Source organism: Sus scrofa, chromosome 14, assembly GCF_054392235.1.
Source record: "Sus scrofa isolate SSC_HxYL_T2T_F1_AM1 chromosome 14, Sscrofa_HxYL_maternal_Yorkshire_Landrace_v2.0, whole genome shotgun sequence".
Taxonomy (NCBI): Eukaryota; Metazoa; Chordata; class Mammalia; order Artiodactyla; family Suidae; genus Sus; species Sus scrofa.
In genome coordinates, this window is record NC_139396.1 from 121,972,247 (window position 1) to 121,988,943 (window position 16,697).

The 16,697-nt window shown below is 42.1% G+C and overlaps 1 protein-coding gene across 2 annotated transcripts in view; it reads left to right on the forward strand.

Moving 5' to 3' along the window:
- The window catches only part of PAPSS2 (3'-phosphoadenosine 5'-phosphosulfate synthase 2), a 90,192-nt gene that overhangs the window by 54,385 nt on the left and 19,110 nt on the right, over positions 1-16,697 (forward strand). For both annotated transcript variants that reach the window (XM_021073104.2, XM_084996700.1), the window contains exons 3-8: positions 2,973-3,208; positions 3,971-4,109; positions 4,847-4,965; positions 5,089-5,202; positions 8,188-8,299; positions 13,896-14,101. In XM_021073104.2, coding sequence (XP_020928763.1) covers positions 2,973-3,208; positions 3,971-4,109; positions 4,847-4,965; positions 5,089-5,202; positions 8,188-8,299; positions 13,896-14,101 — 926 coding nt within the window. The remainder of the gene's footprint in view (positions 1-2,972; positions 3,209-3,970; positions 4,110-4,846; positions 4,966-5,088; positions 5,203-8,187; positions 8,300-13,895; positions 14,102-16,697) is intronic.

Below are 16,697 nucleotides of genomic sequence, written 5' to 3' on the forward strand. Positions count from 1 at the left end.
GATTCCTGCGAATATAAGTCTGACATGGGCTGGACTCAAAAAAATAAAGTTCACTTTGTAGACATAACATTTTAATGGAGATGAGCTCAGATGCAAATATATGTTTATCCAGGTTATGAAATCAACTTATGTGTTACTCTCTGCTCATGAATGCTTATTTATTCTAACCTGAAGATAATTCTAAAGATGACGGCAAGCAAGTACCTACCTTTGCATTTTTTCTTACTATTCTGAATCTTTCCTGTTCCTGTCAAAAGCAGCTTCATTCTTCCTTTTCAAGTTATATCCTAGTGCCTGTAGCACTTGCTTTTGGTTCATTCACCCCTGGAACAACCTTTCCAGCTTCCATAATGAGGCTGGACAGTGGGCAAGGAGTCTGCTATATTCCTAAAGGCAAATTCACCTACCATGATTCTTAAAGTGTTTCCCCTGGCTCCCTCTGAGAGATGTGATATGCAGCAGTGGATGAAACAGCTGGGCTCCAGACATTTCCCTCTTGCTACGTATTTGCTTTCATGAGATGTTTTGCCTTTGTGTGTTTGAATCAGGGAATACACACAGAGTCCATTTTTCCTAATGTGAAACACCCTCGGAAAGACAAAAAGAACTGGTAGAAGAGAAAAAAAAAAATCTCAACGGTGTGCTTCCCCTGTCTTTTCTTTCTCTCAGAAAGTCACCTTTTCCTAGTTTATTTATTTATTATTATTAATTTTATTTTTGGCTTTTAGGGCCACATCTGCAGCATATGGAGGTTCCCAGGCTAGGGGTCGAATCAGAGCTATAGCCACCAGCCTACACCAGAGCCACAGCAACATGGGATTGGAGCCACGTCTGCGATCTACACCACAACTCACAGCAGTGCCAGATCCTTCACCCACTGAGCGAGGCCAGGGATCGAACCTGCATCCTCAGGGATACTAGTCAGATTCGTTTCCACTGAACCACAACAGGAACTCATCTAGTTTATTTTTTATTCTGATATTATAGAGGTCGAATCCAGCAAATCAGGAGAAACAAAATACTACAAGTCCAGGAGAAACAAAATACTACAGTCTAGATTTTGAGCTCTTAAGTAATTTTGGCAGGTAGCATTTCTTTCCCTTTCTTCTTACATTCTCCCTCATGTAGAAATTATAAAGTGTGTTCCTAATCATTGTACTTTGAAACCATGGTAAATGGCACATGGTAACTCTGCTCTCTTGTAAAGACTCCAAAACACCTAAGAATATATGATAGCTCTAAATACATCTGCAGCCTCATTCAGGATGGTTCTCTGTCTTTGTGTTTTGAGTCATTTTGGAAAAATCTTGAAAACAAAAGGACAAAAGTATGTGGGCTCTGCAGTCAAATGGCTGTTTAGCAGCATCTTCAAGAGAGGTGGGCCTCCCAGTCTCTAAGGGCTGGTTGTCCCCTCCACTCTGGCTGGTTGCTGTCATAAAAGGATATAAGAACACCGCTGCCAGGTCTTCTGATTTTTTTCAAGAGAAGCTCAAATCTGGGTTTGTATTACACAACTTTCTAATCTTTAAATACTCGGGGGGGGGGGGTTCCCCACTGTGGCTCAGTGGGTTATGAACCCAACTGGTATCCATGAGGACACGGGTTTGATCTGACATTGCTGTGGCTGTGATATAGACTGGCAGCTGCAGCTCCGATTCAACCCCTAGCCTGGTAACTTCCATATGCTGCAGGTACAGCCATAAATAGCAAAAATGAATGAATGAATGAATTAATAAAAAATACTCTGCAGGCAAAATGTTACTGACTTGGGACCTTGGAGTCTTTAATCAATAGAAATTGATAAGAGACCAGATGAGGAATTCAGGCAAGGCCTTCTTGGGATTCTTGCTGTAGCAGAAGGGAGTGAAAACAAGACATAGGTGCCCTTGCTCACTCCTGATGTGGGGTAGAATTGGTTCCTTAGGTGGGGTAAGATGGGGCAGATTGGTGGGTCAGGCTTTAGGGGTCAGCTTAGGTGGTCTGCTGACCCTCTTGGTGGTTCTGTGTGCAGGGATCATGTACGGTACCCTGCTTTTGCACCCAGCACCTCAGAAACGGCAGTTGGGGAGTTCCAGCTTGGTACAGTGGGTTAATGATCAGGCTTATCTCTGTGGAGGTGCCAGTTTGATCCTGGTCCAGTGCAGTGGGTTAAGGATTTGGTGTTGCTGCAGCTGTGACATAGGTTGCAGCTCTGGCTTGGATTTGATTCCTGACCTGGGAAATTCCATAGGGAGTAGGTGCAGCCAAGAAGAAAAAGAAATGGCAGTTGGTTTTTGGACCTTTTGTATCTTATTGTACATAACTGCCCCACCTGTGCACACATGAAGTCATTTATAGTCCCTTATAGTTTCTTTGTGTTCTGTTGCTCCAGGAGACATTTGTTAAGGTTCAAGCATTCCAGTAAAGTGCCAGACCTAACTCAAAAGCAGACACATCAAGGACCATATGTACCCCCCACAAGGCCTCCCTATTGACGAATCCCCTTTGCTTTGAAAGACTATAATCCTAATAAGGGACAAAATTTATTTCACGATTTGAAAGAAATGCAAGTACTTGACTTGTAGTAAACTACGCTTCTTCTAGATTTGAATTTTTTTTTTAAATTTTATGGCCATATCCTCAGCATATGGAAGTTCCTAGGCCAGGGATTGAATCCAAGCCACAGCTGCGACCTATGCCATAGCTACTGCAATTCTGGATCCTTTAAGCCACTGAGCCGAGCCAGGGATCAAACCTGTACCTCCATAGCGGCCTGAACTGCTGCAGTCAGATTCTTAACCCACTACGCCATGGTGGGAACTCCAAGATTTGAGTGGTTTTGATTTGTGGTCAATCCAATGATTGTAATTAGGGTTTAGTGACACTTGAATTAGGTAAAAAATTAGGATCAGTTCACAATTAGGATCAGATCACAATTTATCATCTTAAACACTCCGAGGCAATGCCGGTCTCGTCTTGCTTGTTCTGACCAGGTCTCTCTGGGGCTGGAAAAACAACAATTAGTTTTGCTCTGGAAGAGTATCTCGTCTCCCATGCCATCCCTTGCTACTCCCTCGATGGAGACAATGTCCGTCACGGCCTCAACAAAAACCTCGGATTCTCTCCTTGGGACAGAGAAGAGAACATCCGCCGGATTGCCGAGGTGGCCAAGCTGTTTGCCGATGCTGGTCTGGTCTGCATTACCAGCTTCATTTCTCCTTTTGCAAAGGTAAAAACGTTCTGGCATCGCACACACGTCCCACACACACCGCCAGTGCCCTCCAACTGCCAGGACGAGGAGCTGGCGAAGGGGAAGACGAGATGAATGAATGCCATACTTTCAGTTTCCTCCACTATCTCTCCTCCCCTCACAACCCCTTGACGCCCTCATTTCCTTTCTTTCCTTGGTTAGAAAGAATGTCCCGTCATTTCCAGAGGCCAGGGCACCAGTTGGCATAAACGCTTCCACTTTCACAATTATGAGGTATCCTTGGCCAGAGTTGAAAGGAGAAAAGTTCTAAAGCTTGGTCATTTTGTTTTTTTAAAAAAAAAATCAGAGGGCTTAGCTCAAGAAAGAAAACAGCAGTTCTCTGCCAACGCATCAGGCTATGTGTGCTTAATTGCTTCATGTTCAAATCAGCGAGGTGCCGTTTTACTCTTCCTGTTTTAAAACTGGGAGATTTCTGTGAGCTACAAATAAGACATTGTGTGCTTTGAACCCATCCTTAGAATGAAATGCTCTCATATTGCCAGCCCTGTCTTTTAGTTGGGATTCTTTTCCCTTTTTTTTTTTTTTTAAAGTCCTTGAGAGAGTTGTTTACCAGAGTGAAATTTCTGGACTTTCTCTAAACGGCTGGTTTCCTGCCACCTCTGCCAAGCACAAACCCCAGTGTTATCTTAAGGCTATGCAAGTCGAGAGCACACAGTGTTTGGTGATGAGGAATTTCATTGTGAAACCTCTTCTTATGCTCTTAAATGTGATTTTTTCCAGGATCGTGAGAACGCCCGCAAAATCCATGAGTCAGCAGGACTGCCATTCTTTGAGATATTTGTAGATGCGCCTTTAAACATTTGTGAAAGCAGAGATGTAAAAGGCCTCTACAAACGGGCCCGGGCTGGGGAGATCAAAGGTAGGAAGGTCAGCTCAGCGCCACCTTTGTCAGTTACTTATGCCACCGATTCTTACAGTCTGGCCCCAGAAATCTGAACCTTCAAAACCTCTTTTCTAAAATTGCATATAGCACACACAACTTTTTAATCAAACCATAATATCTTCAGTGTGTCCGCGGGCTTATTAAAATGTGGGCATGTATTTTTAAAGAACGTTCACCCCAGCCACAAGCAATCAAGTTCAGAGAACACAAATGGATTTATGTATGTGAGTGTGTGTGTAAGAGGTATTTCAGAGCTCTACTTCTTCTTATCTTCTTTTTCCAGAGGGCTTGGACTCAGCTAGCCAGATTTTGTTGAAAATTGGGGCTTTCTGTATTGAAAACACAGCTGTGTATGTCTTTGCCTGTGGCTAGAGGTCAAGGATGATTGTTTGACCTTTTCTGTTTCAATCTGAACACAGTAGTTTAATATAACACGTTATTCCAACGTATGTTATGTCTTATTGATTTAAAAGATTGGGAGTTCCCGCTGTGGCGCAGTGGGTTAAGAATAGCAGCTGGGGTCCCTGCAGAGGTGTGAGTTCAATTCCCAGCCCAGCGCAGCAGGTTAAAAGATCTGGTGTTGCCGCAGCTGCGACTCAGATTCAATCCCTGGCCTGGGAACTTCAATGTGCCACAAGCACGGCCATAAAATTAAAAAAAAAAAAAGATTGTTCCGTTGGTGTAGATATGATTTTCACCCTCCTGTCTTGCAGGGTTTACAGGTATTGATTCTGATTATGAGAAACCTGAAACTCCCGAGCTTGTGCTTAAAACCAATTTGTCGTCCGTGAGCGACTGCGTGCAGCAGGTGGTGGAACTCCTCCAGGAGCAGGTGGGTGGGCTGAAAGTCTTTTTTAAAAAAATAATACTATAAAGTCATGAAAGTTTATCTGTTTCCTGAAGTGTTCCTTTTATAGTTTTCATTCCAAGTTGTTACCACGTCTATTCATTTCAGAACATTGTACCCCACACTATAGTCAAAGGCATCCATGAACTCTTTGTGCCAGAGAATAAACTGGACCAAGTCCGAGCTGAGGCTGAAACACTCCCTTCGTTATCTATTACCAAGGTAAGAGGTGCAAACTGGCTAGAGGAGAATTAGATTATTACAATACCATTCATTATAATCCATTTACTCTTACTCCTTTTTTTTTTTTGTCTTTTTAGGGCCACACCTGTGGCATATAGAGGTTCCCAGGCTAGGAGTAGAATCAAAGCTGTTGCTGCTGGCCTACTCCACACCACAGCAACACAAGATCTGAGCCGCATCTTCGACCTACACCACAGTTCATGGCAACACCAGATCCTTAACCAGGGAGCGAGGCCAGAGATCGAACTCAAGTCCTCGTGGATACTAGTCGGGTTTGTTAACCACTGAGCCATAATGGGAACTCCCATTTATTCTTACTCTTTATGATAGGGTAGGTATGCATAAGGAAAATGCAGTGTCCATAAAGAAAAATGCTTCATTTTGCCAATTTTTTTACTTCTTCCCCAAGAAAATCTCTCCCTAAGAATTGCCACAAGACAGCTCAGAGGCAGACCGGGAAGGTGACTTCTCTATTTGCTGAGGACAATTTTATATAGTGTCGTTATACCTTAAGTTGTACCAGCGTGCAGGCATCAGACAGTGATTATTTGCTGGCAGTTGCCAAGAAAATAATTAGTCCAGAATACAAGTGTTTCTTGGACCACTGAGGTGGAATTTGAGGAAAACAAAAAAGCAACTCTGATCTAAAGTGATATGAATGCCTTGATCTTTTTTTTTTTTTTTTCTACTCTGCAAATCCCACTCCTCCCTCATCAGGGGGAGCCCCGTCTGAGGAGAAGGAGACAGCTTTGGTGGCATTGATTTTAATACCTGGAAGATGTAAAATGAAATCCCAGCAAACAGCCCTGCAGATGCTGTAGCCTTTTTATGGGCTAGTTTTAGCTGGGTCATATAAGATGAGCAACTCTTCATTGGTAATCTTTTAGTAGCCTTAAAACCTTGGACATTTTTCGGGAGTTCCTGTTGGGGCTCAGCAGTAGCGAACCTGACTAGTATCCATGAGGACTTGGGCTCATCCTTGGCCTCGCTCAGTGGGTTAAGGTTCTTGCATTGCTGTGGCTGTGGTGTAGGCTGGCAGCTCTGATTCAACCCCTAGCCTGGGAACCTTCAAATGCCACGGGTGTGGCCCTAAAAACCAAACCAAACCAAAACAAAACAAAAAAGCGAACTTGGACATTTTTCTTTTTCTTTGCTTTCTTTTTTTTTTTTTTTTTTTTGTCTTTTCCCCTTTTCTAGGGCCACTCCTGCAGCATGTGGAGGTTCCCGGGCTAGGGGTCTAAACGGAGCTGTAGCCACCAGCCTACACCACAGCCACAGCAACTCGGGATCCAAGCCGCGTCTGCAACCTACACCACAGCTCACAGCAATGCCGATCCTTAACCCACTGAGCGAGGCCAGGGATTGAACCCACAACCTCATGGATCCTAGTCGGATTCGTTAACCACTGAGCCACGACGGGAACTCCACCTTGGACATTTTTCTAAGAGACTGAGTAATTGGAGCATGTATCAGCTCATGAAGACCCCAGACTTTAGTAAGTTATGACAGCTTTACGAACTGAACTCCCTGATGCCACATAATACATTCTGAGCACTCCAGTGCTCTGGGCAGATGAGAAACACACAATTATAGTGTAGAATGGAGTTCCCTGGTGACCTAGCAGGTTAAGGATCTGGCATTGTCACCTCTATGGCTTGGGTTGCTGCTGTGGCACAGGTTCAGATCCCTGGCCTGGGAACTTCTGCTTGCCGAAGGGCACAGCCAAAAACAAAAAAAATAGTAGTAATTACAGTGTAGAATAATAGTTCCAAGAACAAAATGGTTTGCAAGGTATAGAAGAACTTCAAAGAATCTAATGATTATTTCTTTTGATCTTGTGGATGACAGGAAAGATTACAGAGCAGTGGCCCATGAGCTGGGTTTTTAAAAATTATTTATTTATTTATTTGTGTTTTTAGGGCCACACCTGCAGCATATGGAAGTTCCCAGGTGAGGAGTCAAATCTGAGCTGTAGGCACTGGCCTATGCCACAGCTACAGCAATGTCAGATCCATACCATCTCTGCAATCTACACCACAGCTCACAGCAATGCCAGATCTTTAACCCACTGATCAGGGCCAGGGACTGAACCTGGGTCCTCGTGGATGCTAGTCAGATTTGTTTCCACGGAGCCATGATGGGAACGCCTGAGCTGGGTTTCAAATGACAGAGTTTTCAAGAAGAGGGGAAGATGGGCTTGAAACTCCATGTGTTTAGATTATACATTGTCCGGCACCATTGGTGAGCAGGCCCCCAAGTGGGGAGTGGCTGGAGGTGGACATCCCTACATGAGCCACTAGAACCAGAGCTTGAAGGGCTTTCGGTATCATGCTAAGAGTTTTGGACATTGATCGTAGAGTCAGTGGTTTGCCCAATTCAGTCAAGTAACTAGCACATTTGGTTAACAACAACAAAAAAGTAGCCAAAACAGAATTTTTGTTGAAAATAAATGAACAGTGAATTGTCAACACAGTTATACATCGTAAGAATAGATACAGTTTAAAGAAATTCTCCCAATTTAAAATCTTTTCACTCTTCTCCCATTGGAAGGTTCTAGACTCAAACTTACCCTGTTCCTAGATCATGGGTCAGCATTACCCATGCATTACCAGAATTTAGGAAACACCTAAAACATAAAAGGTTTTGGAGTTCCCACTGTGGAGAAGTGGATTAAGAATCCAACTGTAGCCTCTTGGGTCACTGCAGAGGTTTGGGTTCAATCCCCAGCCCAGCACAGTAAGTTAAAGTATCCAGCATTGCCACAGCTGTGGCTCGGATTCAATCCCTGGCCTGGGAACATCCTTATGCCACAGGTACGGCCATCAAAAAACCAAAAAAAGCCAAAAACTGAATATAAATAAATAAAAGCTTCTGCCTTCATTCTCCTGTCAACAGAATAACAAAGGACTGGCAGATGGCTGGCAGAGCTTATGGAATTGTTCACCTGCTTTTTGTGTTTTGCAGCTGGATCTTCAGTGGGTCCAAGTTTTGAGTGAAGGCTGGGCCACTCCTCTTAAAGGTTTTATGCGAGAGAAGGAATACTTGCAGGTTATACACTTCGGCACCCTGCTTGATGGTATGGGTTTTTGGTTTGTCTGTTTCTTACTCTCTATTATTATTAAAGACAAAAAACTTTCTCAGAAGTCTTCACAGGAACAAGAAATGCTAATCCTTGGCTTGTAAATCCTATTTTGAAAATATTTCAATTATTTAAGGTGTGTTCAATTATGTATAAGCTTTCATTTTTAGGATTTTTTTAGGGGGTTATCTTCAAACTATTACTGATTATTTAAAACAAAGGAACCGAAAAATGAAGGTTTAACTTGCACACTAAGCCAAGGTTAAGGCTTTTCCCCCTCCACCTGCCTGTTGTCGGCTTTGACACTCAGAAGGCAGTGAACAGTCAGAAGCACCATTGTCAGCTGCTCAGACCATCCTGGGGAAGCCAGGATGAACTCAGCACTCACTGCTGACTTGCAGGAAACCTCCCATCCTCCAGGTTTCTCCATCAAACATTATTGCAGTAGCTGCTTTTTTTGGTGGGTAACAGAGTGTCGATATTCATGTCCATACATGAAATATATTAGCATGGTTTCAGGCACTAAACTCTTAACATGGGATGTTAACGCAGCTGTCTGGGTACAAGCTGAATGGCTTGTAGAGAATTGATCTGGTCAAGGTTGGAAGGATGTGTCATTCAGAACACTTCCTGATACTTCTATGATCATTTCCTTCCTAGAACTGCCTGACCTTATCAAATAGAACTTATCTATTGCAAGATCTTGGGGAATGGCTGCTATGTGGGGAAGGGATAGTAATAGAGTCATACTCAATTTGTCTTACTGAGCAGGGCTCTAAACCTTTTAGGAAATAGGATCAGATATTCTTCCTTAAGAAGGACGTTCATGTTCTAGGCTTGTGCCTCTGCCTGGGGAATGAGACATAAAGCAACCCCAGTTGTAGTTAGGATTCAAAACTCCCCATAACCTCCAGAAGCCTTCATAATTACTATGTAAATCAATGAATAAAAATTGATACCAGGGATATATCCTGCTGCCCAGCTCTGCCTAAGTAGAGGCAGAATATAGTAGTGGATGAGAGTGAGCTGTGAGGTCAAACCCAGTGACTAGCTATGAACCTAAGGCAAATTACTTAAACTCTCTGGTCCTCAGTTGCCTCTTCTGTAAAATGGGATGTTAATAACAGTACCCACCTCATTGGGATGTTGAAAGTTTAAAAGAATATCTGGTCTATTAGTAAATGTTCCACGTATTAAGAACTCCCTTCTGCATACAATTAAAAGGATTTGAACGTCTTGAACAGACCAAGTGGCTTATCTATAGTCACACCCCTTTGGATGTAGCGCAGATAGGATATCCATCAGTTATTCCCAACAAATATTTATCGAGTGTTCTCAGATGCCAGCGTTTGTTCTAGCTGCTGGAGACAAATAATGAAGCCAGATATAAGCTTGCTGGAACAAGCAGTACAGTTCATCTTCTGAACCCTAGTCCAGAGGGATTTTCCCACCACGCCAGTGGTTGTCAAACTTTTTTTTCCTTTTTTTGTTTCCAGGCTAGGGGTTGAATTGGAGCTACAGCTGCCAGTCTATGCCACAGCCACAGCAAGGCCAGATCTGAACTGCATCTGTGATCTATATCACAGCTGATGGCAATGCCGGATCCTTTAACCCAATGAGCAAGGCCAGGGATTGAACCTACATCCTCATGAATACCAGTTAGATTCTTAACCTGCTGAGCCACAATGGGAACTCCTAAGAGACAACTTCTTGCTGAAGGTGGAGGGGCTATTGACATATGATATAATTATTTAAAAACAGATAATCATTTAAATAATGCTTTTGGATTGTATTGAACAACATTCAATACAACTTCTGGTTTCACCAGCTTTTTTCCATCATATATTCTCTATTTTTAGAAATAGCTGTAGCAAAGATCTTAGTAAATTTGTATGTTATATATATGAAGCTTCATGATCAGAATTTGTTCCTTAATGTAGTTGCTTTATAATTATTTTGGTGGAGAGCTGAAAACAACATGTTTCTTAATTGTGTTTGTATTTCTCCAGGCATGTTCCTTCCTGGTATGTACTTCAACTTTCCAAATAGTTAAATTATTATAATTGGATATGTTAAATTAATTAGAAATGGTATGGCCATAACTAAAAAAAAAAAAAAATCTAAATGAACCAGTTGGAATTGCTAACAATTCATGATCCAACCAGTTATTATAGAATAATGCTACGTTCTTCTGTTGATAGGAGTCCAAGAAACAGGAAATTTCTGGATCAGATGCAGCCGTTGTTTATAATGTTGTATTTGGCTGACAAAAGTAAACTTGCTTCTAAATTTTTGTGGCACATTTTGTTCCCGAGATTTTTTTAAATGTATGATCCTCTCTGCTAATTACTTCTACTGAGTGTTGGTCCTCATTTAGTTTCATAAATCTGGAAAGTTTTCTTCCAAGGCATTTATAAAGCATTTTTAATTGATGAAGGATAAATCAATTCTAGATGCAGTTTAAAGTGGATGCACCTGGTTGGATTGTGGATGCTTGTACTTCATTTGTTTGTGATGTATGATTGTGCATGAATTTAATTTCAAGCTATGATTATTGATAGTTATAAAACTAGGAATAAACACATACCAGCTTCAACTGTAAACTTCTGCACTGTACCAGAGTGAAAAGGTAAAATTCTGAAGACCTCATTTCTCTTGAGTATTGTTTTCCTCCCTGTTGTTCTTCCTCGAAAAAGACTAGTTAAGCAATAGCAAATTTTAGTTTTTGCCTAGAAACCGTCCCAAACAAATGATAAGCAGATCTACAAGATTAAAACAACAGGCCTGAAAATTATTTAAAGCAAAAGCGAAATCATTCAGTTAAAAATGAAGTTAAATATTGGACCAACTGTGGCTAAAAAACCCAGGATACTCTTCCAAAGTGAGATATACTGCAGTAAAATCATCAGGATGGTTCAAACCGGAGCTGAAGCACAGGATGGAAAAAGGCTGAAAGCCCAAGTCAATATTTAAAACCATGAAGGATATTTCAGACAGGGTTAAATTGGAGGATAAGTTATGTATTAGAAAAGCTGATTAAGATGATAGGGAAATCCCAGTAAATCTGCTTATGCCTGTGTGGAGTTGTAGGTACAGGTATATGGGATCAGCTGGCATCATTACTTGGCAGAACTCCCTGCCACAGCATCCCACAGCATCCCACAGAGGGGCTGTCTCAACAACCTGTCAGGGCATGCATTTCCTTGGCTGGGATTTTCACTCAAGGCCAAGATGGAGATGGATCAGAGGCTACATTGGGCTGGAACCTAGCAGGCCAAAGGAGGTAATGGCAACAGGAAAGTGAGCATTCTTTGGATTTCAACCCAGAATAATTGAGGGAAGACAGCACTGCAGGCATGTTGCAGGCAGAGCCGTGCTTCCTCCAGCATCCCACCCACCTTTTGCTTTGCGTCTTGTTTTACTTTACTTTGGTCAAGGCACTCTTGTTAAGCAGTGTGATCTGCAATCCACAATCCACAGAAAGTAAAACTTCTAATTAAAGCACCAGCATCCTTGAAGGTGTTATTCTTTGTTAGCCTCCCTCCCTTTGTAACAACTAGAGTATGTGGTGAGTTTGATCATCTTTCATCATAAACTTCTGCTGATATACTGCTTTACATTATGCCTCCTCCCAGCAAGCCAGGGATACACATTTTATTTATGATCCTGTTTTCCAAGTGGAAAAATTGAGCGCAGAGTGTGAGTGACACAGGTAGTAAATGGGAAATGGCTTGGCTGTGTTTAGTGCTCTCTGCGCAGGGCTTGCTTGAACTACTCGTACTGCCTATGAACTTTGAAACAAAGGAGGTAATTGAGTGATGAAACTCATTACTCTCTGTGTGCAATATCTTCCTTGTGGTTTAGAAGGCTCCCAGAGCAGGATGCAGGAGTTTATGACGAATAGGATTTCTTTATTGCCAGAAGTTGCCATTTATATCCTGTGACATTCTTTACGTCCTATTAACTTTTGGAGAATATTTTAAATCTGCAAAGTGATATGCCTCTAGACTTTTGTTTTCTAACTATCAGGGAGAGGGTTATGCCTCAAGGGAATGGAACTTAGATCTCTAATCTTTAACTCTATCAGAGGTGGTCTAAATGTTGAATTTTGCAAGTTAGATTTAAAAGACTTCATTAATCTATGGTACATTTCCTCCAATTCATAAATAACAGCATTTGTTTCCTGTTTTGAACTCCTGAGTTTCTATTAGGGAAAACTAAATCTGATTCCATATTGGATCTGTGTCTTTAACCTTTGTATACTATTGCCTTTGCTACAAATTAATCATCAAAAAGGTGTTGCCTATAAGCCTAAATTATACATAATTGCCCATCTCTGGGAACTCTGCCTCCCATGTAATGAGTGTTAAGGTAAAATACTTTGTTTAGCTCACAGAAAACATCTTGACCAGGACAAGTTAATAACTAAAGGGATGTTGCCTATAAGCTTAAATTATACATAATAGCCCATCTCTGGGAACCCTGCTTCCCTGGTAATGAGCTTTAAGCTAAAATACCTTTGTTTAGCTCACAGGAAACACGCAGAGTAGGTGCACCTGTGAATGGCTGCAGGCAAAAGAAATGAACACATTCCCTCCAGGGTCTGACCAGAAGCAGGAAATATTTGATTTTTATCCCCTCCCCTTTTAGTATAAAAGAAGCCTGAATTCAGAGAAGATGTTTCTTTGGGACATGAGTCTGCCATCTTCCCAGTCTGCTGGCTTTCCCAATAAGTCACTATTCCTTGCCCCAGCAACTCTTTTCTTGATTTGTTGGCCTGTGGTGCAGTGAGCAGTAAGAACTTGAACTCGGTAACAAGTTCAATGTTTTCTTTACTCATCTTCCTTTTATTCCCTTCCTAGTCTTGAACTTGGGACCTCCCTCCCCCGACCCCGCCAATCTCCCTCATATTCTTTAGTGTTACGTATTTAATTCTGTGCTTCATTTTCTCGTTTTGAGTACAAATGAAACCTGACATATTTGTTAGAATGTTGGGGCACTATTACAAAAAGGGGGAAGAGCTGGGTAAGTTCTTTTACATTACCTGGCTCATAGTCTGAATCCATGGGAGGTTGGTTCCAGGACCCAAGGTGGATGCCAAAACCTGCGGATGCTCCTGTCCCACAGCCCACTCTCTGCTTTATCTGTGGGTTCCTCATCAGTGTGTCAGCCAAAGGGGGACCCTGTATTAGGCTTGCTCTCCACGAGGTGGTTGAATCGTGGGCTTTGCCAACCTTTATTTTGTTTAATTGGATTTTAAAAGTGTGTTGAGGATGGGACTGAATTTTAAAAAGGGGGAACTTGGAAGGAAGACATCCCCTATGGTCTTCCAAATCAGTTACTGAAGCCACCTCCACAATTTGAAACTCGGCCCTCCTTTCACAAATGGTCTATCTCCTGCTTTGAGAAACTTGTCAAGGACTCATCACAGACTCTAGAGAAGCTGGTACAGTGAGCACAACCATATGAGTCTTAGGTCTTGACACCTTTTGCAGGCAGTTGTGTGGAAGGGACACTGGGCACAGTTGAGTCCTCCTTACACGACAGCACATCTCGGATCCCGTATCCATGTACCACGTGGCTCTTTCCACAGATGGAGTGATCAACATGAGCATCCCCATCGTATTGCCTGTCTCCACGGACGATAAGACGCGGCTGGAAGGGTACAGTGAGTTTGTCCTGACACACGAAGGACAGAGGGTGGCGATCTTACGAGACCCTGAATTCTACGAACATAGAAAAGAGGAGCGTTGTTCTCACGTGTGGGGCACGACGTGTGCAAAACACCCCTATATCAAAGTAAGTGGCCAAACCTTTGGAAGGGCTTTCTTTCAAGTTAGGATTAAAATAATTCTTTTTAGTTATTTATAAAACAGAAACAAACTCACAGATTTTGAAATCAAATTTAGGGTTGCCAAAGGGGGGAACCATGGTGGGGGAGGGATAAATTAGGAGATTGGGATTAACACACACACTACTGTATAAAAATAAGTAGCTAACAAGGACCTACTCTGTAGCACAAGGAAGTCTACTCAATACTCTGTGGTAACCTATATGGGGAAAAGAATGGATGTATATGTATAATGGATTCTCTCTGCTGTACACCTGAAACTAATACAACATTGTAAGTCCACTATCCTCCAGTAAAACTTAAAAAAATTTTTTTTTTAATTCCTTCAAGAAGAACTTAGAAAAATGGGGTTAGATGGAAGAATGCATGTCTAAGGGGAGTTTTGCAAGCTTTGCCTGGGGACATCTTTTTAGATCAGGCAAAGAGATGACTTTGTTTGAGGGCTGGTCTAAATGGTCTCTTGAGTCCTAGGAGCCTGGGATGGCTGTCTCCCTCAGTGAAATGGGAAACTTTGGACCAGGGAGATAATGTAGTCTAGCATCATGAGCAGAGGACCAGGATCATTGCTGTGCTATGCACAAAACCACAGCCAGAGCTTACAGCCCTGTCCATCTTGAAATTCACAAGGGAAGTCCACTTTTGCATACGGAGCAGATCCAGCTAACCTCTAGAAAGAGATGGCCATTGTGGAGGAGGGAGGTGGAAATCAGCAATATTCTTTTAGTAAACAAAAAACACAGATAGGCAGCATTTCCAGAGGGAAAATACCACATTTTCATCAGTGGATATTTTTAAGATTGAACGATGTGTCCATCTGATTAGGATTATTTTGGAGTCTGTCTGGCCTGAAGACAATAGACTAAACCGCCTCAGATGCCTTTGCAGCTTCTAATTGTCTAATTGGTGGGGTGGGATTGCAGGGAGTGGAATTTCCCATAAAGGAAAATATGTAAAAATATATAAAACTGAATGCAAAAGCCATCTCTCATCTGAGAACAGACCACTGGGGTTGAAATAATAATTAAAAAAAAGACGTGTACTAGTGATTTGACTGTCAAGTTCCCTAGCTGGAGTAACTAAGTTTCAGAAAGTTCAGAGGAATAGAGAGCTATTTGAGCCTCTAAAAAGCCTCTGTGACAAGGCACGTCCCCTCTGGTCCTTGTTTCTTCATTTATAAAAGGAGGGGGCCTGATGCAAAATAATTTCGAGATCTCTTCCAGCCCTGTGACTGTACACAATGGGTGTTTGAATAAACCTGTCCAAATCTGTCAGGCAAATATACCGTTTTGTTTTGTTTTGTTTTTGGTTGTGAAATGTTGCAAGGTAGGGAGGGCTTTTTCAAGGCCCATTGTGGAACACAAGAGGTCAGTGGGTGCAGAGCAGCTGTTCATTTCTTGAACATGACTATCCACCCTGCAGATAAGCTCGGAGCCATCTGAACATTTTCTCTGCAAGTCTGGCAGACTAGTCCTTGAAATTGCTGGACAACAGCTATTTGAGGAATTGTGTTCTGGGCCTTAATTATGCCTTCGTTTTCCTTTTCTGATTATAATCCTATTAAATTTTGGATTTTCTTTTTTTTTTTTTTTCTTTTGTTTGCACCCATGGCATGTGGAAGTCCCTGGGTCAGGGATCGAATCTGAGCACTGTGGCACAGCTGTGGCAATGCCAAATCCTTAACTTGCTGCACCACAGGGGAACTTCCTAGGTTTGGGATCTTATCTGCACTCAGTGACCTTTCAGTTCAGCTCAGATATTTCCACTCTTCAGGCCTAACATCCATATATACATGATTAGCACTAAAAAGAAAAAAAAAAAAATCTAAGAAAGCTCTTCCGCAATTATTTCTTATCTTGTCGTACAACACGTGTTGGCAGTTGGAGCTCAGCATTTCTTAGATGGCAGGGAGAGTGGTGGTGTGACAATATATTCAGTGACCAAGATTAGGTCATTAGAGAGGAGAGAAATGCGCCATGGGTAACCAGGGAGAGAAAACCACTCACCCTATATAAGCTGCACTTGGAGTGTTGAAGGTGTGTTTATGGGAAAGGAACTCTTTTCATTGCACATGATTGCAGCACCTCAAAATCCATTGTAATACTTAAACATGATCTTTTGTTTACTGGGTTTGTTTGTTTGTTTGTTTTCCTGGACCTAAAACCTCCCAACAGTAATCCCTTCCAAAAGTAAACATGGGTCTTCTTGTATTTCTGTGTGGCACTCGGAGTGATATTTGCATGGAAAATGGCCAGAGTCACCAAGGAAATGGTCTCCTCTGTTGTATAGCCCCCCCAGTGCAATTACCCTGATCTTCCATTCAAATCCTCCCAACCCTTTCTCTTGACGCACTAATATGGAACCACGTGATGTGTCACAAATGAGATCATGAGGAGGAGTAGGTGAAACTTGTAAAAATAATGCTTAAAGGAACCCTGTTGCCTTTCATCCATGGCTCACAAAGCTTTTCCAAATGGTTAATTACTTCTTATAACTCACTTGTGAAGCACCTAATAGTCATTACTCCCATTTTAAAGATGGAAAAAC